The sequence below is a fragment of the Hyaena hyaena genome, unplaced genomic scaffold (assembly GCF_003009895.1).
Source record: "Hyaena hyaena isolate Hyena2069 unplaced genomic scaffold, ASM300989v1 scaffold_73, whole genome shotgun sequence".
NCBI classification, from domain to species: Eukaryota; Metazoa; Chordata; class Mammalia; order Carnivora; family Hyaenidae; genus Hyaena; species Hyaena hyaena.
In genome coordinates, this window is record NW_024080705.1 from 188,016 (window position 1) to 215,050 (window position 27,035).

Genomic DNA, 27,035 nt, shown 5'->3' on the forward strand with positions numbered 1-27,035 from the left:
AATACCATATGTTTGCACGTATAGGAGGATTAGGAGGAACTTGACGGAGGACCAAGGGGGAGAAGAAGGGCGGAAATGGTGGGGGAAAGGGAGAGAGGCAAACCATGAGAGACTCTTGAATGCTGACAAAAACTGAGGACTGATGGATGTGGGGGGGAGGGGGGGAAGGGCATGAAGGAGGGCACTTTGGGGATGAGCACTGAGTGTTATGTAGAAACTAATTTGACAATAAACTATTTGTAAAAAAAAAAAAAAAAAAAAAAAAACAATTCATGCCAGCAAATCTGGTTCTGCTTAAAATGACAGCTATCCATGGCCAAGTTACTGACAGCCCTCCTCCCATCCATGAGGACACACACCCCACTCTCAAAAAGCAGGAACAGCTTACCCATGCCTCCATGCCTGCCCCTGACACCTCCCCTCCCAACTGGGGACCTTCTGTGGATGCTCACCTCAAGGCAGGGCTGTGGGCAGATGTCCTGGTGGCTTCTAAACCCCTCCTGGAAAGGAACGACCCACAGAAAGGGCCCCTTCAGGACCTCTGCTCATGGAGTCCAAAATGCCCTCCCCAAGGAGAGGTGGCAAACCGACCGACAGCAGCAGGTTGGGGTGACCCAGCGGAACCGGCCAGCACAAACAGAAGTGGCCTGGGGAAGAAGGAGGGCTCAGGGCCAGCCAGACATGGAAACACCCAAGGCCGGGAGCACATGCCCAGAGGTTGCCGCCCTGGGACAGACTTCAGGGTACAGCGGGGTCACTGAGGTACGTGTCATAGGTGCCAATTCAGCCAAATGTCGGAGTGGCTGAGCCCTGAGAAACCAGAGTCACTTCCCAAGGAAGCCCACTTTTCCTCAGGAAGTCACCCACTGCTGTCTTGGAGGCCTGATCACCCCTAGCAGAGCATCAAAACCAGAGTGACTGCTTATCAGAAACCAAATAAATACAAACTTCCTCGGGGAGAAGGAAACCAGCTGGGGCTGTGGTGACGGAATAGCTTTGAAGGCAGGCAGCCTGGCTTCCACCCAGAGATTACTACTTGGCCTTGGACAAGCTGTTCCAAGCCTGGGCTTCCTCGGTCCTCAAACAAGGGTTAATAACAGCATCTACCCCAGGCCTGTGGTGGTGCCTCAGGGAGATGGACATGTGTACCCAACACAGGCCCAGACCCACAGGAGAGACTCAAGAACATTGGTTTAATCCAAGCCATGCTTGTCTAGGATGTGTTCAGTTAAGATTCCAATCTGGACTCTGTGGCTGGCTACACCACACCCAGCCCCTTACCTTGTCCCTCTCGGTCTCCTTCCCCACCAAGACCTGATCCTCACAGTTGGTCAGTCTTTCTAAAGTGCCCCTTACCCCACAGGGCACCCTAGGCCTTTTCAAGGCTTGTCCAGGAGCCTCAGATCTATTGTGTTGTTGGTAGATCAGTATGTTTCAAATCAACCAGACCCAACACTCTCTGTGTACGGGAGTTACAAAATATATTTGTTATAAACAGAGGGTGTACCTACCTACGCATATAATTTTTTCACAAAGCAATACAGTGACCTAATTTTAAAAGTGAAAGCCGGGATTGTAAAATCATACATGAGGCTGGCAGAGACATGAACTCACAATGGATAGGTAGGTTTTTTTAAGAGAAAACAATAATTATTTGAATATCGTGGTCCCTTTTCCTTTATAGCTGACATTTGAAAAAAGGGCTAAGTCAGGAATCTTTGTACCACTACCTACAATCGTTGTAAACGGGAAGGCACACCAGTATGTTGTGGTGTCCCAGGGACTCAATTACTCAAGTACTATGTCAGCAGCAGTGCCGCGGGTGATGTGATTTTCCAGAATGGTAGATTATGAGTTGTAAAGTTCCAGGCAAGGTAACACAACTCACATGCAATTTTCCACATGGTGGCTGCGCTCCAGGAAGCGTCTATAAGAAAACCATGGGGTTTTGGGGGGAGCTGGAGGGGGGGGAGAGAGAGCATGGGTGAGGTGGGGGGCATGCAGGAGCAGGGGAGGGGCAGAGAGAGACGGAAAGAGAGAATCCCAAGCAGGCTCCATGCTGTCAGTGCAGAACCCAACATGGGGCTTGATCTCATGAACTGTGAGGTGAAATCAAAAGTTGGATGTTCAGTTGACCAAGTCACCCAGGCGCCCCTAATAAAAACATGCTTTCAAGGAAATCTACTTCTCATATGAAAGTGAGATTGGGTTTTTGGCTCATGTGACCACGATCTGATCTTTTACCTACATGAACATTCTGGCAAAATGTTAAAAAGATGTGTAGGACTCAGGGGCAATCCTTCACTGCGAGGGGCTGCCCTTGCCATGTCTGAATGCCAGGGGAGCTAACCTCATCGTGTGACAAGCAAAACTTTGTAAATTTGCAGGATGCACCCTTGAAAGCGGAGCCGACCCACTGAGGCCTGGTACTGTAGACTGAGGATAGGAACGCACTTGAGCACCAGCCTCATTTTATTATCTGTGGCCAGGTATCTGTCAGGCTAGAAGGGACTTGAGCACTGACCAGGCCCAGCCCTCCCAGGTAGCACTGCACGTCAGAATCTCCAAGAACCTTTCCAAAATCCACATATCAGGGCTTTCCTGCAGACCCAGTGAATGAGGGGTGGGGCCCGGACATCTGTATTTTGAACACTCCCAGATAAGAGCTGCCAAGTTCTACCCATTCTCATCAGTTTCTGTGCCTCGGTCCCACAGCTAGTGGAGGCTGAACCTAGAATTCCTGACATCCCATCTCCAGGAGCCCAGCCTCCGGAAATGTGATGAAATGTATGGGTTCTTGTGCCAGCTTTGGGACTCAGGCGCTGGGTGCCCTTGGGCAAACCGTTTCCCCTCTCTGGGTCTCAGTGTCCTCACCTCAAAACTGGGCATGGAGGGGAAGCTGCACTCCAACTCTGGCCATCTAGAATTCTCTATGCCTCTCTTGGGTTCTAGTTCCCAGAAGCCTCTGTGTGGAACTCCACCTCTCTGTGCCCAGGTTCCCAGGAAGGGCCGTGGATCACACAGCTATTTGGTGTCTGTCTCAGTCCCATGCTGAGGGTGAGCAGTGTGGCCAGGATGCCCCCTCCTCCTCTCCCACCAGTGTTGACCCAGATAGGATGCAATGAAGAAGTCCAGGTGATATAAGTCCCGTGTAAACAGAGGACTAAGGGGGTAATTATGAACATTGGCCCATGGTTACTCCTTTCCTGGCCCTGCAGAACCAGTTCCCAGACTGACTCACCCCCAGGCTGAGCTCGGGGTCAGCGGATGAGGGGAGACATCCATCTCCACCAGCAGATTAAAACCTTGGTGGTTAAAAATGGAGTTAAAATAATTTTCTCCAGTAGGTTTTTTTTTTAAATAATGTTTATTTCTTTTTGAGCGCATGCACGAGAGAGAGAGAGAGAGAGAGAGAGAGCAGGGTGGAGCAGAGAGAGACAGAGACACAGAATCTGAAGCAGGCTCCAGGCTCCGAGCTGACAGCACAGAGTCTGATGCGGGGCTCCAACCCACAAACCAAGAGATCGTGACCTGAGCTGAAGTTGGAGGCTTCGCCAACTGAGCCACCCAGGTGTCCCTCTCTAGTAAGTTTTTTAAAAGCTAAGGGCAGTCCTTCTCCATGCCCAGGGGAGTTGAGCTGGCTGAGGGATCAAGGAAAGCTTGAGCCGAGCGCACAGGGTGAGCATGTTAACCAGACAGAGACGAACAAGCAGAGTGCTCTGGCCGAGGGCACTGTATGTGTCAAGGCCCAGTGGCAGGGACAGAAAGGCCAGTGTGGCCAGAGAGACAAGACGAAGAGGGACGAGAGGGAGAGGCGGCGGCCTGCGTAGGTCAGTAAGGACAGCACACCTTCAGGGGCCCAAGCAGGTGAAGTGACGGCCTCAGGCTCATTCATCCATTCATTCATTCACTCAAATGCTAAGTGGCAGTATCCTGGGGCGGGGGGGGGGGGGGGGTGCGGTGTAGGGGGGGTTGTATCATTGAACAAACCAAAGATCCCTTTCCTAGTATGACTTAATGTCTAGTGGAAGGAGTCAGACAAATAAATGTAGTAAGTAAACCACAAGAGTTCAGTAGAAAGTGCCAGGACGATGCAAAGAAAATAAATAAAATAAGAGCTGTGTGTGGGAAACAGAAACGCAGGGCATGGGTGTTACAGTTGTAAACACAACGGTAGAATAGGCCCAACGTTTCCATTTTTCCAGCTAGGTTATAAATCCAGATTTTTTGGTGAAATCTTTCCATGTTAAAATCGTGGTGTCCTCGGAGCCTGCTGGAGCCGGCAGTACTTTCTTCCCCTTGCTAGGGCCGCTTCAGTGCCTTCCGTTAAACAATGCGAACAGTTTCAGCACCCCGAGAGACAGAGCCCAGTGAAAGGGCTTGTCACCGCCCCGAAGAAGCCACCTTCAGAGGCTACCAGTGATGCCCTCAGCCTTGTATGGAGAGCTTTTCCCGTTTTCTCAGGGGCCCAAGCGATTCCGAAGTCCCTTTTCCTTGCGGCAGACCCAGGGGAGCTGGTGGGAGCCCGCTGCTCACCCAGGCTCTGTCGGAAAGACCGTTGCTCTGTAGAAGATGCCCTCCTTGGAGCAGAAATGACGCACCCAATGCTGACACCCAAACACACTCCTGACCCCTCTGGGCACTGGGGAGACAGACAGATGGCTCTTTATTCTCCGTCAGCAACAGGAAATGGCATGAATTCCAGACAAAAAGAGCTAAAAAAAAAAAAAAAAGCTGTAGGACCATGTCATTTTCTTGCTGCAATTTCCAGAAATCGTCTTGTGACCATGATGTAACCTGCTGAATCACCCTGGTTTGTTAATTTCATCTTTCCACCCCCTGAGAGAGAGAGAGAGAGAGAGTCTGTAGTTGTATGGTAATTGTCAAGAGATCTAAAAGGCCTTTAAAGGAACTCCCAGAACTTTGGGCAACTTATTCCAATGTTCTGAAGTTCTGTCTTTTAATCAAAATATACCCTTATGGATAGACACGTCCGCAAATCAGAGTCAAGCTCCGTGAATCTTCGGGGAGTTGACAGCCGTGTTCAGCACCTATACTAAGAAACAAAGCCTTGTAAATTCACTTGTTTTTTAAATGAAAGCAACTGAGGCTGGGTGCAAATGTTCAGCTTCCTGTCTGAGACCACAGGGGTCTGTAGGATGCAGTGTTTTGATCTTTCTACAAATATCAGCTAGCAGCCATTGAAGTCATTTTAATCAGGGGGCTGGTTGTATCACATTTGGGTCTTAAATCAGTCCCTCTGCATGCTAAGGAGAATGGCTAGGTGCAGGTGCAAATGGGCAGACTACTTCCAAGGCTTCTGAGTTCATCTAGGCAAAGACTAGAGATGGTTCTAGGGAAGAACCAGAGTCAGCAGAGGATGCCGGGGCCAGAGCCCAGGCTATGTGCAAAGCACTTACCTGGTAAGTCTTCCATGAATGGCAGCCCATAGCCATGATCATCTATCAGTAGACATACTGATCTATCTGTGAGTTAGCTTGTGTCTGGGGAAGATGGGTGCTTGGACAGATGAGGTCACACCGGAGTGAGGTGGGCTCCTAAGCCAGTATAACAGAGGCCCTTCTGAAGGGAGAGATTTGGACACAGACATGCACACAGGGAAAATGCCGTGAAAAGATAAAGACAGAGGTTGAGTTGATGCTTTTCCAGCCCGAACACCACCAAAGAGTGCCAGCAAACAACTAGTAGAGGGGAGAGGCACGGGACGGAGTCTTCCTCAGCACTTAGAAGGAGCCAGTGCTCCTGACAGCTTGAGCTCAGATTTCTAGTCTCCAGAACCAGGAGACACTTTCTGTCATTCGAGCCACACAGTTTCTGGTCCCTTGTTACAGCCCTAGCGAATTAATACGCTGAGATTCCCAAACTCACTTCAAACTTTGGTGGGTTGACACAGGGAGAATGGGAAGGGCAGGGTGACCTGTCCAATCCCAGTAACCTCATGTCCCCTCTGAGCGAATGTGTCAGGGCAATGGTTGGAGACGGGGAGCCCCCAGTACCCCTGGGGCCCACCGTTACCTGGCAGGCAGAAGCAGCCTGAAGCTAATCCTTAAGGCGACTGCTACATTTTGTTTGGGGATGTACCCCAGCACTCGCCACTTCCGAATGTCGCAGGAGGCACTGCAAAGGAAACCACTCACTGGGACAGAGTTCAAATGCCCACTCTTACTAACCATTCTGCATGTATCTCAAGAATTGCAAAAATGTAAACTATTTCCATTGGCTGCCCTTCAAACACCAAACTCAAGTCTCCCTGGTTCTTGAGTCACAGGAGCGCCAATTAAACTCATTTCATTTTAATATTCTTACATTCTCCAGTAAACAAACCATTCCAGTCCTTTAAAGCGAGTTGTTTATAACTAACAGACCTACTCTCCACCAGAGCTATCCCCCTCCAGGGAAGCCTGACGAAGTTTTTAGCTGGGAACAGAAAGCCCTGAGGGGATTTTCCAATGTTGTCTCAGGACACAACCTTACAGCCATGAAGACAAGTCAAAACCAAGGTCTCCAGGCAGAGAATCAGTTACAGTATATGCATGAACAATGGTCAGCAGAGGTTGCTGAGGTCAGAGCCCAGGCTGTGTGGAAAGCACGTACCCGGTAAGGCTTCCATAAATGGCAGCCTGTAGCAATAATCATCCATCAATAGCTGTACTGATCTATCTGTGATTTAGCTTACATCTGGAGAAGATGATGTCATATGGAAGGACCATACAAAGCTCAGGGAACAAAATGCTCTTCTTGAACTTGGCCCACAAGGCCCCTTATGATCAGCCTCTGCTTCTCTTCACCTTCATCTCTCCCATTCCTACCTCACACTAAGACTTTATTTCCCAGACACAGAGTGACCATATAGCTTATCATCCCACCTGGGACACTTTGGGGACTCGAGGACATGTAAGTTTTCTGGGACAACAGGTGTAAACTGAACTGTCTTGCCTGATCTGGGACTTCTGGTCTCCTCAGCCGTGGGGAACTACTTAGAATTCCTGCAACATGCCATAGGCTCTTGTATCCTCAGACCTTTGCATATCCTCTCCTCTTCCTGGAGCTTCTCTCTTTCCTGGTCTACTTGGGACACAGTCTATGACCCACTCCTCTGTGGAGTCTTCCCCAAGACTCTTAGGGGGCTTGGGCTCTCCTTCCCTGTGTCTCCACTGTCCCCAGCACTTATCACATTCTATATTCATTTCCCTGACTCCTCACAAGACCTGTACCCTCCTTTTTAAAAGTGTATTTATTTTGGGAGAGAGAGCAAGTGCATGTGTGAGCATGAGCAGGGGATGGGCAGAGAGAGAGGGTGAGAGAGAATCCCAGGCAGGCTCTGTGCTGTCAGCACAGATCCAGGTGAGGGGTTCAAACTCATCAACTATGATATCATGACCTGAGCTTGAAATCGAGAGATGGATGCCTAACCGACTGAGCCCCCCAGGCACCCCCAAGACCTGTAACCCCTTGGAGACAAGTATTATGTCTTTTCATCTGTGCATGCTACACCATCCATGGTGTAGGCCCTCAATATGTATCTAGTATATGATTTGATAAATAGCCTGGACAAGAAGTAGATGTGTCCACTGACTTCAATTGTCTGAAGGGTTGTGATTACAAAGAAGACCTAGACCTGCTTTATGAGACCATAAGGGAAGAAAATGAATACTAACTGGAAGCCTCATGGAAATATATTTCAGCTCAATATTAAGAAGAGCTTCGCTGCCCCACAGGACTGCACAAAATGAACAGGGAGCTTTGAGCAGTAGAGAGCTCACTGTCACTAGAGCTATTTTTTTTTTTTTTTTTTTTTTTTTACTAGAGCTATTTTATTGACAAATTCTAGCAGACACTTGGTAGGAATTTTGAAGCAAGGATTTGGGTCTGTAATGGGTGAATGGCCGAATCACTACCTTATCCTCTATGATTCATCCATTCATTTATTCAACTCGTATTTACTGCGCACCAGGGATTGCACCAAGAACTCAATGAAATCGCACAGAACAAACACACCCATGTAACCGATGTGCAGAGCGGGGGCTGATGCGGGCTGGTGAACGAGGCGAACTTGGCCTCCGATCTGGCGGAGCTCACGGGTTTGCAGAAGAAATATACGTCATTGAATGAATTACTGGGTGTCAGAAGGGAGTGTGAGGGAACAACTTGGGGTGGGAGTCAGAGAGACACTTGCAAAGGGATGAACGTAGGAAGCTTGTGTGGCTCTGTGACCTTAGACGTCTCTAGAAGACTGGGGTCTTCTCTCTTCTGTGATGCCTGCTCTTCCAGTTGGGTGACCTCCCTGAGCGCTGGCCTCGGCCAGTCTATACCTGTCAGCTCCAGAGCGGTGAGTCGTGCTCAGCTGACAGGTAACCAGGTAACTTGGATCATCCCAGGGGATCCGTGTGTGGTCCTCAGTTTTGCCCCCTCTCTCCCTCCCTCTTCTCTAGAAGACCACTGGAAAGCTAGTCACACAGGCTTGGGGACAACAGCAACAGGCAATGCCAGGGCAGGTGTACCCCAAGAGCCTGGCTGCTCTCCATTTTCGGGGCAGCCATCAAAGCGCCCAGTGGTACTGGCCATAATCCAGAACTCCATGGACAAAACAGAAAAGACACAGCAGGTGAGCCAAGAGGCATGTGATCATAGGACTTTTGCCCACACCGATGGGGGATAGCACCAGGGTAGCATAGCAGCTATTCATGAAATGTTTGCATGATTTGGGTAAACAATAATTTAAAAAAGAAATACCATGCCTCAAGTCTTCACTGTGGGCCAGGCACTGTGCCGAGTGATTATACATGCATTATCTTATTTATGCATTGAACGGCCCCATAAAGGGCAGAATTATTATGCTTACATTACAGAAGAGGAAACTGAGGCCTAGAGGTTGTCAAAACTTAGCTGAGATCACATAGCTGGGGAATGGCTATGTACTTGCGGCCTCTGTTCTGCAAACCTTACATGGGGATAAATGGAGCATTACTCCAAAAGTAGGTGAGTAAGGCTCTCAGCAGGAGGGGGATCTAAAACTGAGTTCAAGGCCTAAGCCACGTCAAAAGAAAAATAGTGAACCAGAAAAAAAACTGTTTTCTTACTTATGTTACAAAGGGATAACCTCTCTAATATATAAACGCATATATTCACATAAGAAGGACTAACAGAAAAAGTGGATAAAAGATCTGAACAGAAATCACAAAAAATGTACTCAAATAGCACTTATGCATAGGAAAAGATGCTCCATCCGACTCAGGAAATACACATTAAAGCCAAACTAAGGAAGCATCCATCTGCAAACTTGAAAAATGCGTGGGATGCAACTGTTGCGGCCTTAAATGTAGCATGTGTTTGACTAGAAGGAAATCAAAGGTCAATGACTTAAGTATCCCTGTCAAGAAATTACAAAAAGAACACGAACTAGGCCCAAAGAAAGTGGAAGAAGTTTAAGAGGACCAAAAACATTTTAAAAAATGTGTATTTCTAGGGAAAAAAACAACCTCAAAAAATAATAACCCTTGGCAGGATTGATCAAGGAAAAACAAAAGAGAAAGAGAGAAAGAACAAATCCAGTCCAATATCAGGAATGAAAAACCAGGTATCACCATTGCTCCTAGAATAATACAAAGGTACGGCCTATGCTACAAACTTGAAATTGCAGATGTTCTGGAGAAATCCCTCAGAAAATACAAAGAAGCCAACACCGAAATGACAGAGATGTTAGAATTACCTTATGAAGATTTTATAGCGGCCATGATAAAAAAAATATTTGTTTCAAGAAGCACTTAGAAACACACTTAAAATAAAGGAGGCCGGATGGAAAGCTCTAGCAAAGAAATAGAAGCTACGAAGAACACAATGGCAATTTTAGAAACTGTATAGATATTTGTAACACTTGTCACTAAGGACTTCTCTGATCATTAATGTCCTGATCCAAGGGGCTGACTGAGAGAACCCATCTAAATGGATTAGCACAGAGCCTGGCACATAGCAGGTGCTCTGTAAAAGTTGATATTGCTCCTCTTATAACTGAGCCATCCGGGCAGGAGGGCTAAACTTCAAAGCATTTCCAGGCAGACAGACCTTTCTGTGTTGGACGCTCTAAAAAGAAGACTTGAGAAGGGTTGGAATGGCAAGTTTGGTAACAATCTTACAAAGCCATGTTGAAGGCGTTCAGTTCCCTAAGGTATTCCCTTCAGCTATGATCTGCCTGCAGGCCGGGTGTTTGGTTCTGAAGAATACAATGGAAGGGATGGAAGGGGAAGGCTGGCTTTGGTCTCAGCTGCTGCCTCTGCTCCCACAGTGGGAAATCCCCCAAGTGTGCTGGCAGTAGCAGGGAGGGGCTGGGCAGGAGGGAAGAAGTTTTTTCTTTAAACGGTGTCGTTTATCGTAATAGTGGCCTGGATTTCCAGGAGCGTGGAAGAGGGGGCTTGCAGAATGGTTTCAAAGGGGTCACCTCATTCCTGCAGAGACAGGCTCCAGGAAAAGCCATGCTTATAAGGAGACCATTGTGACCTATATGGATGGAGAAACATTTGGGGCAAGGTCAAGATCAGGGACTACCCCACAGTGGTCACCACCCTCAGCTGGGAGGGGCAGAACTTTTGAAAAACCTGGGTTTGCCTCTAGCTTTCCTCCTTCCTTTTCTTCCTTGGAGGAAGAAGACACAGCCTCAGGCACAGGCACTTTCCCTTAGTTTACAGAACCTGTTTGCCCCTGACACAGTGTCTGATCTCATCACACCCATGGGGACTAAGGGATAGATTTTACAGGTGTCCAAACTGAGCCTCAGAACAATCGAGTGAATTACCCAAGGGAGTTCTCAGACTAAAGACTCATCCCACCTATATACCTGTATGTAGTTATAAATCCTGTCTCTAAGGGCGCCTGGGTGGCTCAGTTGGTTAAGCGTTTGCCTTCGGCTCAGGCCATGATCTCACAGTTCGTGAGTTCAACTCCTGCACTGGTCTCTCCACTGTCCGTGCAGAGCCTGCTTCAGATCTTCTGTGCCCCTCTCTCTGCCCCTCCCTTGCTCATGCGCACCTGTTTTCTCTCTTTCTTTCTCAAAAAAAAAAAAAAAAACAACAAACCCTATCTCTGTCAAGACATAATGAGTATTGTTTCTACCATTTTGGAGCATCTCTTATGTGCCAGGCATAAGCCTAGATGTCTTGCTTCCCTAAGCTCATTTGTCCTTCAGAAGAATCCTGGGAGTAGGTGAGGCTACCCCATCTTATAGGCAAATCAGTAGGGGGTCTTACTTAGTGCCTGGCACTGTTGGAAACACTGCAGTATGCATTAAGTCACCCAGTCTCCCCAACAATCCCATGAGAGTACATGTCAATAGCATCTCCATTTCCGAGATATGGGAAATCGTGGGTCAGAGACATCAGCTAATCTGTCGGAGGTCACACAGCCGAGAAGTAGCAGAACGCGTATTCAAACCGAGCCTTCTTACCACCGTTCTGTGTCACTGGCAGCACAGGTGACTCTCCCAAGGTGGGACATCTGACAGAATCTGATCGAAACCCCAGCCCAAATGAAGACCAGAGTCTTCCCACCCAACTGGGCTGCCTAGAGCAGGGCTGGAGGGAAGCTCTGGGTCACTTGGGCAGCCCCCTTCCCTCCGGCTAAGAGTCAGCTGGTTGCAAATCAATCCCCAGAAACGGCACGTGCGGAGGCAGAGCCCGCTGCGGTGGCATCAGACCTGGTGGGGCGGACAAAGCAGGGACCCAGCTCCATCAACCCTCTTTGCCAGCTTCCCTCTCTGTGCCCGCTGCTGGCCCCAGACTCTCGTCACCTCCCCAGACCCCCACTGCAAACACAATGCCGGGGGGAAGGGAACGTGGAGGGGTAAGAGGACCTGGGTGGTGAGGAGAGGGGCCCTGGGGAGCGTGGTTCTGGAGTTGTGGGGAAGGAGTAACCTAGCAACCACCGGCTCGCGTAGTCACAAAGCAGGACAGGCTTGCCCACAGAACCAGCGAGCCTTCCTGGTGACGTGTTCTCTTGCTCCTTTCTGCTCAGGCAGCAGGGACTTCTCGCCCACACGCTGTAGCAGGCACTTGCCTCGGTGAGTCCACGGATCTCTCCAGGGGTGGAAATGGACACTACAGCCCGACAGGGGACCGGCGTGGGGGTGAGGGGGGTTGGCGGAGACAGGAAAGGGACGTTCGGACTCAGGATTGGTGTGAGTGTTCAGACCCCTTGGGCCCAGCTGGCTGGGGCCCTGGGCAGAGAGGGAAGTGAGGGCAGAGGCGGACGCAGTGGGGCCCGTGCTGTCCCGCTCTGGAAAAGCCGGCCTGGCCTGCTGGAGTCCCTGCTGACCTTTCTACAGCAGCTGTGGGTTGCGACCTATTAGTGGCTTATAAAATTTAATGGGTCACATCTAACATTTGCAAAATGAAAACAAGAGATAGGATGAAAATGTCACGGTGCATCGGCTGTAGCAAGGATGAGTGTTGCTTCAGGACGTTCTTGCTTCAGTTTCACGTACACGAAAGTGTGTGCACGTGCACACGTGAATCGGGTCACGACAGAACAATGAGTTTCTTACTAAGAGCTCAGTCAAAAGCATTCGAAAGTCTCGGTTCTAACAAGTCCTTTCTCCTGTAGGCAGATGGGGTTGGGGCTTCCAAATGGCCTCTGCTCAAGCCTGCAGCATGTAAGTGCTCTAGAGCCCAGCCCCCGCCATCGAGGGTGTCCTCGGCTTCCTTGGAAGGACGTTCTGCCAACCGTGTTTCTCTTTGAGAAAAGATCTTGAGACGTCAAGTCAGGACCCCTGGCTCCTTGCTGGGAGACCTCAAGTCTCTCCTTTCGCAGTCTCAGGCAGGGCTGCCCCCCAGTTCCACCCTAGCCGGAGAAGGGTTGGCCCTGGGGATCTCTGGGGTCCCGATCTTGTGACCGAGAGTTCATTTTCAGAATGCGCTGACTTCCCGTTCCAACCCCATCCTCAGCACCTGCAACCCCTGCACTTTGGAGATAGATAAATAGATGATAGATAGATAGATAGATAGATAGATAGATAGATAGATAGACAGATAGAGAGAGAGATAGAGAGATAGAGAGATAGATGATAGATAGATAGATAGATAGATAGACAGACAGATAGAGAGAGAGATAGAGAGATAGAGAGATAGATGATAGATAGATAGATAGATAGATAGATAGATAGATAGATGATAGATCTATACATATGGAAATGTATGTGTATGTCTGTATAGCTATACTCAGATCTATAGATTTAGACTGATCACAATTCTTCAACAACTATCCTCTCTCATCCACTCCACTGATTTAGTTCATTTCATACTATCATGAGCACCAGCAAATGTGCCTCTCAAACCAAGAACTAGAATATCATTAACCCATCTTATGTACTTCCCTCCCATTTCCTACCCCCTCCCTGACTTCCCTCAGAAATAGCCACTAGCTGAATTACTCAGCATTTTCCTGCCCTTTCCCCTCTTATTTTATCACATTTATGCATTTAAATGTTGTTTTTAAAAGGGATCCCAGGCTATGAGGTTTTCTGGGACTTGCTTTCCTGAACTTTGCAATTATTTGTAAGATTCACCTATGTGGTTCAGTGTAGCCGTAGTGCATTTTCATTGCGATATGATGTTCAGCTGACCACATGGAGCAGAGCCCATTGGTCCATTCTTCCGCCATTAGACATTTGGTGTTTTCCGATTTGAACAATGTTTGTCTGAATAGTCTCACAAATAGCCCCATTGCCCTTCACCTGGGTAAATGTCTGGGAGAGGAATTGCTGAGTGGTACAGCATGCAAGCATTCAGTTTCATGAGTTACTGCCAATTTCTCTCCCCCAAGTATCTGTGCCGATTTACAACTCCAATCACCCGTCTGTGAGAGTTCCTGTTATCTACCTTCAACACTAGGCTTAAGCTCGCTGGTCTGTAACTGTTAGAAAGTCCACAATGGCTACAGAGGTGAAGACCCAGTTGGCTGAACATCCACTGATGAGGTAGGACCCCAGGTGCCCACCCTGCTGACCAGAGGGGAGGTGGGGGCAGGGTAAGGTGGGAGACAAGCGTGGTCTGGGGGAACTCAACTGACCGAGGGGCCAATAGAGGTAGTCCTTCCTCACCCTCTGCTGCCATCAGCCCGGCCCCCCGTGGGTTCTCAGAGCTGAGTTAGCACAGGTCATGTGCGGGATCCCTCCCTGGGGAGGGAAAGGACCTGGTGGCAGGGGGTAGAAGCACCGAGTGCAAGCATTCCTGGGTTTTTTTTTTTTTTAAAAGGTGACTCCCTCTGTCAGTTGGGATAAGGGAGACCAAGTAACTGCACCTTTCAGAAAAGGTTTGCTTTATTTCTTTAAGTCCCAGATCCCTTAGAGGCCACTGGAGGACAGCACGGAAAACTCGGGGGCCTGGTCAGCGAAGTCCTCAGAGGGTCCCGGGGCAGAGAGCCTTGCTTAGCATATCCAGAGTCCATCTGTTCTCCAGAGGGACTCCCTCCAGCCAGGGCCACCGGGAGAAGGGAGTGCAGACAGCATGCAGGCAGGTGCTCCCAGCCGGGGATCCTTGCTGGACTGACCTTGAGCTCCTCCTTCAGAGGCAGGGCCCAGCACCGTTGGGAGAGGGAAGGGGTGCAGGGTGGAGGACAGACAACCTGAGAAGCTTGTCTCCAGTGAAGCCAAGCCAGAGCTTGACTCTTCCCTGTGGCGTCGCAGCTCTGCCCCCATCAGCTCCGCATCGCCTGGGAGGGGCCCCCACCGCAAAGGACTCGCTGGCGTGGTCTGGCCTTGCCACTCCAGATTTGGCCCTTGGACGCTGATTCTGGGCCAAGTCTGCCTGGAGGGTACAGGGCCGGGGGTGGGGGGGCGGCGCTGCATATAGCTGGCTTCCCCTGGGCTGCCAACAGTTGGTTTGGGGAGAGGCCCTTGCTGCGTCGGCCCCATGCCCCTGGAGGTGCTCCATCCCAGGTATTTGGAGGACTAGGTGGGTCTGTGCTTCTTTTTCTGGCTTTAGAGATGGTTTCTGAGAGAAAGCTGAGATCTTGGGAGATTCATCTGAGTTCTCTCAAGTAGATCCTAGCTCCCTGAGAAAGCAGCTTAGGAAGACAGAAGGCTCCCTGAGGCTGGATTGCACCAGTTGGGAAAGGACACGGGGGGAGGCCTGGCTTCGGGTGCCACGGGGGTAGAAGCGAGATCCTGGAAACCGATTTCAGCATGTCTCAGGACTAGACTCCATCTAAGCACTGAGCCCTGAGGGTGGGTGGGGGCCGCTGCCAGGAGGCTCCATTAGCTTCTCCTTGACCTTCTCCTTCAATCCAAGGGTTGAGCTGAAGCCTGAAAAGAAGTTAAAGCACCGGCCACGGAGCCACGGGAACAGCAGGCCACAGAAAGAACTGATGATCCCGGGGATTGTGGAGTTTCAGCTGATCCAAGCGGCACTGAGGACCCCCAAGCCCCCAACCCCTGCGGCCTACCGCTTCGGCCGCCTCAGCCACCACTCCTTCTTCTCCCGGCACCACCCCCACCCACAACGCGTGACCCACATCCAAGGTAGGCCTGGGGGATGTCAGGGCCTGGCTGAAGGTGATGGGCTGGTCTTGAAAACTGGGAACGGAGGGCCCCAGCCCCTGTTTCCGAGCTGGGGCCCAGAGACGATGGGGATTTGGGCAGGGCCACAGAGCTGCCTGGCCACTGGCAAGCACTTGGTCAGGTGAAGACTTGACCTGTGGGGCAGACTTCCAGGGCAGACTGAGTAGTCCTACAGGAATTCTCTCATTGCTGATTCTGCCATGTTACAAGTCAGAGAAAGGGACGCATGTTCTGCCCCGGCACTGTACTCTGTTCTCTAACTCAGGCCAATTCACCCACTTAGCCATCCATTCATCAAGTATCTATCCGTGTGAACTACAGGTCAGGCACATATTTTAAGCCCTGGAGATACCATAGGATAAGACAGTCCCTGCCCTCATGGAGCTGACTCTGACGGGGAAGAATAGGAAATAGATAAGGTGGCGGGGTGTGGTAAGTGCCAAGGCTCTAGAGGGGAGGAAGCCTGATCAGTAGCCCGGGATTTGAGCAAAGAACTAAAGCAGAGAGGACACGAACCATGTGGATACTGGGGGAAGAATGTCCCAGGGGGGATAGCATGTTCAAAGGCCCTGAGGCATGTATCCTGATTCTGCTGGAGGAACGGCAAGGAAGCCAGTGTGGCTGGAACGGAGTAAGGAGGGGTAGAAGGGAGCTACACCAGAGAGATGGGGGGGGGTCCGGATCATGTGGGCCTTAGAGGTCACCCCAGTTACCATTAAACCATTTATCTCGCTGAGTCAGTGGGAGCCATCGGAAGGTGGAAGACAAAGAAGTGACAGGACCTCCTGGCCTCTGTCTGGATGGTGGTGTAGACCAAGGAGAAAGCAGTGGGTGAGTTAGTGGCCCTGCTCTAGAGAGACACAGAGAAACGGTCAACAAGATTTGCAGGTTGGTTAAAAATCAGCGGGAAGGGCAGAGGGGAGTCAAGGCTGACCCCCAGGTGCTGGGCCTCAGTGACTAGAAACCCGGAATCAGACAAAAAAGCCTGAAGCCAGCGCAGGGCAGGGAAGGAGTGGGGAATTGGGTCCAGGATGTGGGAGGTGTGAGATGCCAGGTAACTTTCAGGCTTGGGGGTGGAAGGGCCTGGAGTCCAGGCGAGAGATCTCAACGTCTCCGCCATTCACGGAGGGAAGGCATTTGAAGTCGCAGGCCTACATGGGTGATGCAGGAGAGGAGTGTGGATTCAGGAGAGGAGAGCTTGGGCACGAAGCCCAGGGACCCCGAGGCTGAGGAGGCGAGAAGATAGGTGAGAAGGAACAGAGGAGGTGAGGAGCAGCCGGCACGTTAGGAGGGACCAGGAGAGCGAGGAGCCCTGGGGCCAAAAGGAAAGTGTTTCAGGAAGGAGAGAGCAAGCCAGCATGCTGAGTCCTAACCGGTCTGGTCCTCAAAGCTTCCCTATGTAACGGCTACATGCGGTCACACAGACCCTAAGCCAGAAGGATCCTCGTGTGTAAACGGCTCACCACCACCTCCAGACCGTCCTGCACAGGCTGACAGATGTCAAAGCGTTTTAGCCAGAGAGTGTGGCTAAATCTTGTTCCCTACGATCTGAGGGCTCCAGGCACCTCTAGTCACAGACTGTGGCTTCATGCCCCGCCCCCATGTCCTCTTTTTTAAGGTGCCTACCTCTAGTTCTGTCATAGAAAATAAAAAGGACCCCAGAACTAGGGTCCCAGGAAGACTGGGTTCCTATCTCTTCTCTGCCTGACTTGCTGGGTGACCCCAGGCCCGGCCCATCACCGTCCGTTCCCAGTGTTCTCCTGGGTAAGGTGTCCGCGGCTGCGGGGCCCGCACAGCTCCAGTGGTCTGTGGGCTCGTGGTTACTGGAAGAAGTGGTGGCCATGCTCCCCCTGCCCACCCGCCGCCTCCTGGCCTCCCGGCGCTCCTGCGGGCCACCCAGATCCTCCATCCCACAGCCTCTAACCCTTCGCAGATCTCACCGGGAAGCCCGTCTGTGTTGTCAGAGACAACTTCTCTCTGGCCCCCTTGCCTCAAGCCACACTCTTATCCTGCTGCCTGACGGGGATGCCCACCATCTCTGTCCCCATCGGAGACCCGCAGTCCAATCGGGACCCTCGGCTTTCCTATGGTGGGTACTTGGGCAGGTGCCTGGGAAGGAAAGGACCAGTGCTCCTGGGTCAGTGGGGTCCGGGGGGACACCCTAGATTTTTCCACATTTCCTCAGGCAGCAGCATCTGCGTTGTAGCCCTCCGCCCAGGTCCTCAGAAATGTGGTCCTTACTCAGGTGTGAGGTGTAGGAGGAGTTATCACAGAGGACAGGCGGCTTAGGGCACCAGTGACTTCCAGCTACAGACAGGAATGATGTAGGAAATACTGAGGAGCTTGTGTGTCCAGACACCAGCCAGTCAGAGCCATCCAGCCAGACGTGGAGCTGGAGCAAAAGCTTCCTGGAGGCCTCTGCCCTGCCCTGCCCAGCCTGGCCCTTCTGTAAGGGCAAAGGGAAAGCCCACAGGTGGGGGAGGGGCAGGGAGAGCCCCTGGGGAGGAACCAGGACAGCTGTGCAGGACAGAGAGGCTTGGGAGGCTTCGGCAGGACCAGTCCAATATCTGAGTGACCGGCACAGCGCAGCAACTGAGCCAGCCTCGGTGCTGGCCTCCGCTTCCCAGAAGAGGCCAAGCTAGATTAAACCCCATGCATCTCGGCCCCTGTAGCCGAGTATCTCCAGCACCTCCCAGGGAGGCCACAGCCTAGGATATCAACTTCGGCCCCCCAGTAGTGCCCACACGCACCTACCGGGGTTGGGGATTCCCGCTCTTTCCCTGTAAGATACAGGCCAGAAGCCTGGGGCAGCGAGCAGACTCTTCCCACCCCACCCCCCACAGTCCTCCCCACGCCGGGTCCCACAGGGAGGGCAAAGAGGAGGACCCCAGGTATCAGCTGGCAATGCCTTGTCCCCTCGTCCCAGAGGCCTGGAAGAAGGAATTGAAGAATCTGGCTTCTCGGGTGGCCGTCTTCACCAAGGAAAGTGAGCTCAAGAGCAAAAAGGTGGGTGCAGAACGAAGGAGCTGTCTGGGAAGGGATGCGAAGGGGCTGTCCGTTTGTAACAAATGTTCTCCCAAGTAGGTCCCACCTAACGGCAGTAGAGAGGCGCACTGTTGGCACGAGAGAAGGGGCGGCACACCACCGGCGGGAGGGGGAGGGTCCCAGCCAGAGCTCAGATGAGAGATGGTAGCCAGGTGGAAAAATCCAAGAAGGGCTCATAACAGAGGTGGGATGTTTAGAGCCTGACAGGGGAGGCATTCCTAGGGGAGACACGCGGCTCATAGGCTCAGGAGCTGGGGAATGCAGGACATCTTTAGAGAGTGGGGCTGAAGTCCAGGGAACTCAAGTGGACAGCCTGTCAGGGGGAAGGTGGCAAGGGGCTGACTTTGAATGTGAGCAAGAAGAGTTGTTTTTAGTTTCTCAACTTAGTGGAGCGTCAGATCTCCTAAGGAGTGGAGACGCACTGAAGGATTTCAAACAAGATGGGGTAACCTCATGGACGCTATTTGCTGGTAATCCAGTAAGGCAATTGGGAGGCAGGTGAAGGTAGTTGGAACTGGACTTAGGACAGATCTGGCCTTTGGGGACAGTCTTGTCCAGCTCTTGTCTTTTATTTTTTTTAAGGTTTATTTATTTTGAGAGAGAGAGAAAGAGAGAGAGGGGAAGGGGAAGGGGCAGAGAGAAAGGGAGAAAGAGAATCCCAAGCAGGCTCTGCACCACCAGCGCAGAGCCCAACATGGGATGCAATCTCATGAACCGTGAGATCATGACCTGAGTTGAAACAAACCAACTGAGCTCCCCAGGCGCCCCCTGCCCTTGCCTGGGGCAGCAGAGTTCTCATCCCTGCCTTGCAGCTAACTCACTGCAGAGCTCACTTGCAACTCGGCTAGGCTGTCTAGGTCTCACTTTTCTTACCTTTAAAATGGGAAGAAAGGGGGCGCCCGGGTGGCTTAGTTGGTTAAGCGTCCGACTTTCGCTCAGGTCATGACCGCGCGGTTCGTGGGTTCGAGCCCCGAGTCGGTCTCTGTGCTGACTGCCAGCTCAGAGCCTCGAGCCTGTTTCAGAGTCTGTCACTCCCTCTCTCTCTGACCCTCCCCTGCTCATGCTGTCTCTCTCTCTCCTAGAAATAAGTGAAATATTAAAAAAAATTTTTTTTAAATAAATAAAATGGGAAGAAGGATACTACCAGTCTCAACTGGGATTGCAGGGGTAGGAGGTTCCAGGCCTTGTACCCGCAGGCCTGGCTCAGGAGGGTTTCCCAGGGCAACGAAAGGATGCCAAGCTCTGGGGAAAGACCTTGGGGCAGTGGAGCTAGGAGTTCGGGTAGGGGATGGGGGCCTTGACCCACGATGGGCCTGGGGGTTTGGGCAGGGAGGGTCTACCGAGGAGGAAGTCCTATGAGGACCTCAGAGGACCACCAGGGCCTCCAGCATTCAAGAAGTTTCAGGAGGAAGAGCTTTGGCTATAACCGATGGGCTCCTGGCTGGGGAGAAGGGTCTAGAACAGCCTGGGGCTAGCCTGGCCATCTTCACAGGTCCTTGCAAAGCTGTGACGCTGGAATTCCAGGAGAGGAGGGATGGGGCCCTGCAGGTGTGACGGGGCCTCCTTCTCTTCTGCTCTGGCTTCTTCCTTGAGCCTGTCTCTCTGTCTCTCTCTGTCTCTCACTGCCTGGAGTCTCTGGCTACTTTGTTCCCAGCAGAAGGAGGAGGCTCAGCGGGAGCAGGGGGCAAAATACTCAGCTGAGACTGGGAGGCTCATCCCCACTTCCACCCAAGCCATTGGCCGCCGCCACCACTCCCGCCAGGGCCCACGGATTTATCCTTCTGGCAAAGATGGGGGAGTGGAGACCTTCACCCTGCAGGATCAGGAGCTGCTGGTGAGGCCCTGGGAAGGCTGGGGGCTCCAGGCCCAACCGAGGCCTCGTCTTGAGGGCTGAGAAGGTGGTGGGTGCTGCTCCCCGGCTCCCAGCAGTCCCAGCCAGGATGCTTACAAACTGCATTCGAGTGTGGCCTCTCCCAGAGATACTTGTACCTGAGGCTGTGAGCCCCGGAAACTCCAGACCTGGGAGTCAGGAGCCTGGACCCCCTCCCCGGCTGCCTCCAGGTTTCTGTGTGAGCCTTCCCCCATCATGGAAGGCCTTCCTCCTCGGGGCTTTAGTTCCAGAATCCACCCCAGCTGGGAGTGGGAAGGAACATGTTGTCCCGAGGGGTTGCTCCAGCCATGGCGCTGGAGGAGTTCAGGGAGGGAGTGACATACACAAGGAGAGCAGGGTCCTGGTGGGCGTGTCTCCAGCCCACGCCCTGGGATTTTGGTCTGAACCACGGAAGCACAAACCCACTGCCTCCGACTGCAAGTGTCCCCATCGAGGCCTGGGGTGAGTGCAGGACTGAGTCGGCTGGGCCAAGGCGATCTGATGGTCCCTTTGAGAATTGCATGCGGATTCTCCAGGAAAGGGTAGACATTGAGCCAGCATCTCGGCGCCCTCCCCTGTCTCTTTGGAAACTTACAAGAGTCCCGTGAGGTGGATAGAGCAGACAGGGCCCGGGATCCCCATTCCACGGATGGGGAGGCTAAGGCCCTGCCAGGTAACAGTCTGCGGCCCAGGTCCCCAGAGAGGGAGCAGCAGAGCTGGGACTAGAACAGTACTTTCTCCACCATAGGGCGGCCTCATCTTGCCTGGAATTAGGTTCTCAGGTCCTGTGGGGAGGGGGCCCAGGGCAGGTAAGTCAGATGCGGAGAACGGAGAAGGGCCCAGGGGCAGACCCAGGGTGGGGTTCACTACAGCAGATGGGTATCTGGGGAGAAGGGGGAAGCCTAGCAGGCACAGGTCTGGGAAGAGCCTTGGCCTGGTTCCCACACCGCCAAGGATGAGGCAGACCTGCCGGGGACTGACGGGGGCCCCTTCAGGTCTGGGAAGACTGACCGGCAAGCACTGAGGGGGCCCCACTTTCCCAGGACTGCAGGGGCTCCACCTCCCACCGAGGGCCCCAGCTCCGGCCGACCATAGCCACAGCGGCCCCCCTAGCTCATCTGACACAGACCTGGATCTTCCCTTGATGACACTTGACTGGAGGACACAAGGGAAAGAGGGCCCCGAAGTGGTAAAGATGCCAGAGGCCCAGGAAACGGCTGAGAGCGAGGCGTGCACGCTGCTCGGAGGGATGGAGCCCCACACCGGGCCACCTGCAGAATCAGCCGGCCCCGGCCCTGAGCCCGCCCTCTGGGATCACCCCGCCTCTTTGCTAGCATCTCCAGACCCTGGGAACTCCAGGGTGGGGAGGCCTGTGTGGGCCCTGAAACCCCCACACCAAAGATTCGGTGTGTTTCTGGCAAGCTCACTGGCCGGCTCTGCCTTTGCCTCCTCAGTAGAGGGACTTTGGGGTACAATCAGCCCACGCAGGGTTTACGAATGACGGGTCCACATACCTGATTCCGAGGCTGCGTTCTGCCACACTCTCCCCGCTGGGTGTCCTTTCAAGCCCTCAGATTCCTCACCTGTCCAGTGAGGAGGTTAAGAATCTCCCTCCAGGACTGGTGGGAGAGAAAGCCCTCCATAAAGTGCAAAGTCACGGGGAAGAGCATCATTGTGAGGGCAGGGACCGTTGCGGGGACCATGTTAGCCAAGCACGTGGCTGTGGGAGGGGGGAGGTCTGTGCTGCTGGCTAGAACATGTCCCCCGGGCACACTGACCCAGGGTCTGTCCTTTTGCCCACAGATCCTGGAGCTCCTCTGTCAAATCCTGCAGACAGATTCCTTGAGCGCTATCCAGCACTGGCTACTGCACGCGCCCCCAAAGGGTGAGGACGCAGCCGTGCCCAGGTCTTTCTGGAAGTGAAGGCTGCCGGGGGCCTTGTTCTCTGGTTCTGCAGGACTTGGGTGTCATTCGGCTCCTCCCCAGGGCCTTCTGCCTGGGCCGCCTCTCCTTTTCTGGAGCCCCAAAAGAACCTTTTCGAGCTGCGCAGCGCCCTCCTCCCTCCTCCTCCTCCCCCCTCTGCAGGATCGCCACGACCCTGCTTCTCGGAGGCTGAGGCGCCTCTGTGCTGACCACCGTCCTCAGTACCTGGAAGGGAGAAGTCCATAGATATACCCAGCAGACACATCCACTCACCCACCACCGTGGGAACACACACACACACACAGACGCAACACGTGCACATAAGCACACAGGCACCTGCTCGTGAACACGTGAATAATGTGCACACACACGCTGGGACTGTGGCTGGAAGGGTTATCAGGGCAGGAGGTTGAGGAGTGATGGCTGAGAGGCAGGGAGGGGGAGGGGCAGGAGGCAGGGGAGGAGGCAGAACCCCGGTGGGCTTTCCAGAGAGGGCCAGAGACAGGTGGGCTGGTGGGCAGGCCAGAGGGGGCCAAGAACAAGTTATACGCATGTGAACGAGTCGTGGGAGAAGGAGGGGGGGGAGGGCTGCACGAGCACAGGAGCCACGAGAGAAGAGGGGACCTAGAGGCAGAGCCAGGCTGGGCAGGGGAGCTGGAGGCCCCGCTTCCAGCCTGTGCCTCGTGGGGACAGGACAGGGTGGGCATAGCCTCTGAGGACCGCGCCCCCTGGCTGTGCTTACAGAGAAAGATTTGGCCCTGGGGCTCCTGCAGACAGCGGTGGCACAGCTCCTTCCTCAGTCCCTAGACTCCATACCGGTAGAAAAACCTCTGGATCAGCTCCAGGAAGGACAAGAGCCATCTCGAGAGAGGCAGCAGCCGCCCTGCAGGTGGGCTTCGCACCCCTCACTGCGGTCCCCAGAATGGTCCTCCCAGGTGAGGCCAGGGGTGGTCCAGAAAAGGGATCCTGGTGCTGGCCACGGCCTGGGCTGCCAGAGCCGGTGCAGGCGGAAGACACCCAGGCCCTTCCTCAGGGACCCTCCAGTCCGGCCCGTGCCAGACCAGACTTCGGCAGCTGGCTGTGGGGGATGCCCAGGGGGTGACCTGTGTCCACTTTAAACACGACGGGCCTGGAGAAGCCACATCTACCCCTCCAGAAGCTCTTGGCCTTTGAGAAGGAAAGCTGACACAGGCCAGCAGAAATACCTTAATGCCGGTGTTAAGTGCCTTGGATGGCTGGAGGAGATAGGGAAAGGGAAGATTAGGGAGGCTCTCGCCAAGCCGGTGAGTAGGGCCTGGGTGTCAGCAACGGAGCTAGCAATAGTGGGTGCACACAGTGCTTGCCTGGCACCACCAGACAGTCTGCATGTTTGTGGTCCCTACAGCCACCCACGGAGGCAGTGTCACCTCCACTTTACACATCAGAGACCTAAGGCTCGGGAACAGTTGAATGGCTGCCCAAAGTCACCCGGTGGGTCAGCAGAAGAGCTGGGATTCAGCCTCTGGCTGGTCTAACTTCTGAGCCCGGCAGCACGCAGATTTGCCAGAGACCTTGTTAAAAATGTCAGTTCCTAGAGATTCTAACACAGCAGGTTGGGGAGGAATATCCAGGGACGCGTTATTTTGACAGATCTCCGGAGCTTTTCTGATCGAGGTTGGGAAACACTACTGGGATAAGTAGCATTTGCAGGGGCAGCCAGGAAGGGGAGGCAGGAACGTGCTCACTCTAGGGGATAAGTGTGGGGTGCTTGCAGCATGGGCGGGGGGAGGGGAGGACGCAGGTGCTTGTGCTCATTAACCTGAAGGCCTGGGTTCTTGCTCTGGCCCGGAACAGGGTGCTCTTTTCCACTTTGAGAGACAAGGGGGAGCACAGGAGGAAGGCAGTCTTCACTATGACCTTGGGCAAGCCACTGCCCATCTGAGGCCTCAGTTTCACCTCTCAAAAACCCCTCTCCCAGAGCCCTAGGCAGGAAAATTACACTGGGTGCGTAAAAAGCTTTGCTTCAGTGCAAAGCTGAAGTCCCCCATCAGGGCAGCTGAAGCTCTGGTTTCTCCACTCACAGGGGAAGGCTTCCCCTCTGCGAGGAAGCAGGGGCCAAGTGAGGGCTGGTGCAGGCTGGTGCGGGGGCCTCCCTTACCTCTCCTGGGGCAGAAGGGCCTTGGTTCCTTGTGGCCACAGCAGGCAATGGAGTCAGAGTTGTCTGTCGGGGTCCCGCTTGCATGGTGCCAGCCAGGGACAGATGCTTTGGGGTTCCCCAGGAAGGGCAGCTCTTGCATCTCCCCGGAGCACTCCCCTCCCCGCCCTGCCCACCCTTCACTCCTCGCATTCCCAGACTTGTCTTTGTGTCGGTTATAGCCAATCCTTGAAGAGGACGAAGACACTGCCTCTACCCAAAGGCGACAAACCCGGTAAGATTCCGTGCAGAAGATCATCCTGGGGGGCTCCCTGAGCCCCACCCTGGCTGTGTATTCCTCAGGTACGGGGGGAGTCAAGAACCCCAGAGGTAAGTCCCTGTCCTAGGAAGCTGCCCATTCCATCCATTCATCGATTCACTCATTCATTTGAGAGAGCTTGCTTAGCAGTGGTGCTCCAGGCTTTGGGGAAGAGTCTAGACAAATTCCTGCTGCTATGAGCTTCTAGCCTCATGAGGAGCGCAGACAACAAATAACCCCCCCCAGGGGGATGGGTGCCACTGGAAAATAAAGCAGGGTAAAATCAGAGACAGGAAGAAGGACCCACTGGGTGGGAAGAGGACTCCTTGGGCTGAACGACAGGCAGGATCCAGCCCTATGTGGGTCTAGGGAGAGCCCAGAAGTAGGGCCCTCACCTGCCTGGTGTGTGCATGAAAGCACAAGCAGGCACAAGCAGGCCAGGGTGGCCGGGGCCTTGTGGTGCAGGACAGTGGTAAGGAAGGAGATGGGACAGGTGGGCAGGGCTGGCCTGCGGTCTCATGTAGAGGACAAAGCCCCAGCGCATCTGCGATTCTCCCCCACTAGACTGTAAGGGGCCCTACGTGCCCGGCTGAGCGTTTGGCACAGAGAAGGCACTCCCTGGGTGTTTGCTCCCTGGATGTAGACAGAAGAGGCGGTGGTGAAGCTCAGAGAAGGGACTCGGCTCCTCCCGGGTCACCAGCAGAGCCCAGAGCAGAAGCTGGGCTTGACCCACATCTGCCTGGAGAAGAAGTCCACCTGGGTCTCCAGGGCAGCTCCCAAGTCGGGACCTGTCCCCCTCCTTGTCGTCTCCTGATCGATGTCTTCCCTCCTCCCAGAGTATATTGGGAAAGCCCAGGTCCTCCGAATGCATTCAAGCCAGAACGCAACAGAGGAACCGTCAAAGCCAAAGGCAGAATGCTGAGGAGTGCAAGCTGCTCTACCTGCCCCGTTCAAGAGCAGCCCCCAGGTTCAAGGTTGCTCCCAACCATACCACCGCAACAGCAACCCCGACTTTGCTATCACAAGGAGCCTATTAAAAATCTGCCTTCCCTTTAAGAGGACAATTCCATGCCTACTCTCAGTAGTAGGTCTGCGCCCCACTCCCTGGAAGAAAGGCCAAGTAGAATCACTCATGAGGGGCTCACCATGTTCTATGTTCCTGAGAGCTGAAAGGTGGCCCAAGAAAGAGGCTCTGTCCTTCCCGAGCCAAGACATACAGTGCTCTGGGTAGGTTAGCATAGAGGCCAAGAACCCACAGCCCTCCATAAAGTAATACCAATACCTCCATCAGTCCCAACCGTTGAGTTCGACCAGGCTGTGTGGGGGCGGGGATCTAGACAAGAGATCGTGGTGAACACTGTGTGAGCACATTTTATATGCGGCACCATATTTGATTCTCCCAAAAACTCTGTGAGGTTCACTATTAATATCATCACTCCCGTTTTCTAGATGAATAAATTGGGGCTCAAACGATTTGTCCAAATCCACACTGTAAGTAGCGGAGCCAGGACCCAAGTCCAGCATGTCTGGCTCAGGAACCCCCGCTCTTCCCCGCTACGCTCTACCGCCTTAGAGCCTCACCAAAGTCTGTGGCTGCAATCCCAGAAGCATAAGCATTAGCAAAAATGGTGGTTGGCAAGATCAAGGAGGAGACATGACCTAATTGTGACCCAGCTGGGGTTTTCCTGTCCCTTATGACCTAGAGAATATGGCCTTTGATCCTCTGGGAAGTCCAGCGTGCTCCTTGAGATTTCTGCAGATTCCCTGGAAAGCCAGGCGTGGAGATATGGGAGGCATTAAGGAGCTACAGTGTAATGATCGCCTGTGGATCAGAGCTCCTACTTCCATTGAATTGGGTCCATGGATCACAGCTCCATCCTATTCTGGCAACACGACTTGACTCCACCTCACAGCAACTCGGACGGGTTGCATCCTTGGGGTTTTTCTCAAATACCCCATTCACACAAAACTTGGCATTGCTGCAGGCTTTGGTCCAGATCAGGGGCTGGATGGAGATTTGCTGTGGACCCAGCCAACAGCCTCACGCCAATATGAAATCGCCTTGCCTTTTTAAAATCCCCTTTCCCACTGCGGACGTTCCCCTGGCGGCAGGATCTTTTCTAACTATGCCGTCTTGCTGTCTTTGTCCTCCCTTGTCTGCACCCCTGCCACGAGGTTGCCTCCAGAAAGCCCACATTCA

General features: G+C 53.1%; 1 protein-coding gene and 1 long non-coding RNA gene across 11 annotated transcripts; one reads left to right on the forward strand and one right to left on the reverse strand.

Annotated features, from left to right (window-relative positions):
- Positions 1-4,648: 4,648 nt before the first annotated feature.
- Positions 4,649-11,857, reverse strand: LOC120232511. Of its 4 annotated transcripts, XR_005528584.1 has the most exons (5): positions 11,459-11,857; positions 5,890-6,138; positions 5,421-5,580; positions 4,976-5,056; positions 4,724-4,839 (listed from the first exon to the last, which is right to left on the reverse strand). It is a non-coding gene; the product is annotated as an uncharacterized LOC120232511 (long non-coding RNA). The 4 variants fall into 4 exon arrangements; XR_005528583.1 differs by lacking the exons at positions 4,724-4,839; positions 5,890-6,138 and adding an exon at positions 4,649-4,715; XR_005528582.1 differs by lacking the exon at positions 5,890-6,138 and having other exon boundaries at positions 4,976-5,051.
- A 111-nt stretch (positions 11,858-11,968) lies between these two features.
- Positions 11,969-25,891, forward strand: TBATA (thymus, brain and testes associated). Of its 7 annotated transcripts, none has more exons than XM_039233292.1 (13): positions 11,969-12,070; positions 12,613-12,661; positions 13,831-13,984; positions 15,297-15,526; positions 17,499-17,654; positions 18,492-18,571; positions 20,265-20,444; positions 21,229-21,289; positions 21,524-21,669; positions 22,284-22,365; positions 23,148-23,292; positions 24,759-24,811; positions 25,672-25,891. In XM_039233292.1, exons 3-13 carry the CDS (start codon positions 13,938-13,940, stop codon positions 25,755-25,757), a joined length of 1,266 nt encoding a protein of 421 aa, XP_039089223.1. In that variant the 5' UTR covers positions 11,969-12,070; positions 12,613-12,661; positions 13,831-13,937; the 3' UTR covers positions 25,758-25,891. The 7 variants fall into 7 exon arrangements, with proteins under 7 accessions (XP_039089223.1, XP_039089227.1, XP_039089225.1 ...); XM_039233296.1 differs by having other exon boundaries at positions 20,268-20,444; XM_039233294.1 differs by having other exon boundaries at positions 13,899-13,984.
- Positions 25,892-27,035: the final 1,144 nt, after the last annotated feature.

Excerpts from the sequence above, each read along its gene's own strand:
- TBATA (XM_039233292.1), top strand. The coding sequence starts at position 13,938 with ATGGCTACAGAGGTGAAGACCCAGTTGGCTGAACATCCACTGATGAG. Across the intron at positions 15,527-17,498 it reads ACGCGTGACCCACATCCAAG|ATCTCACCGGGAAGCCCGTC; the intron begins GTAGGCCTGGGG and ends AACCCTTCGCAG. Across the intron at positions 18,572-20,264 it reads GTGAGCTCAAGAGCAAAAAG|CAGAAGGAGGAGGCTCAGCG; the intron begins GTGGGTGCAGAA and ends CTTTGTTCCCAG.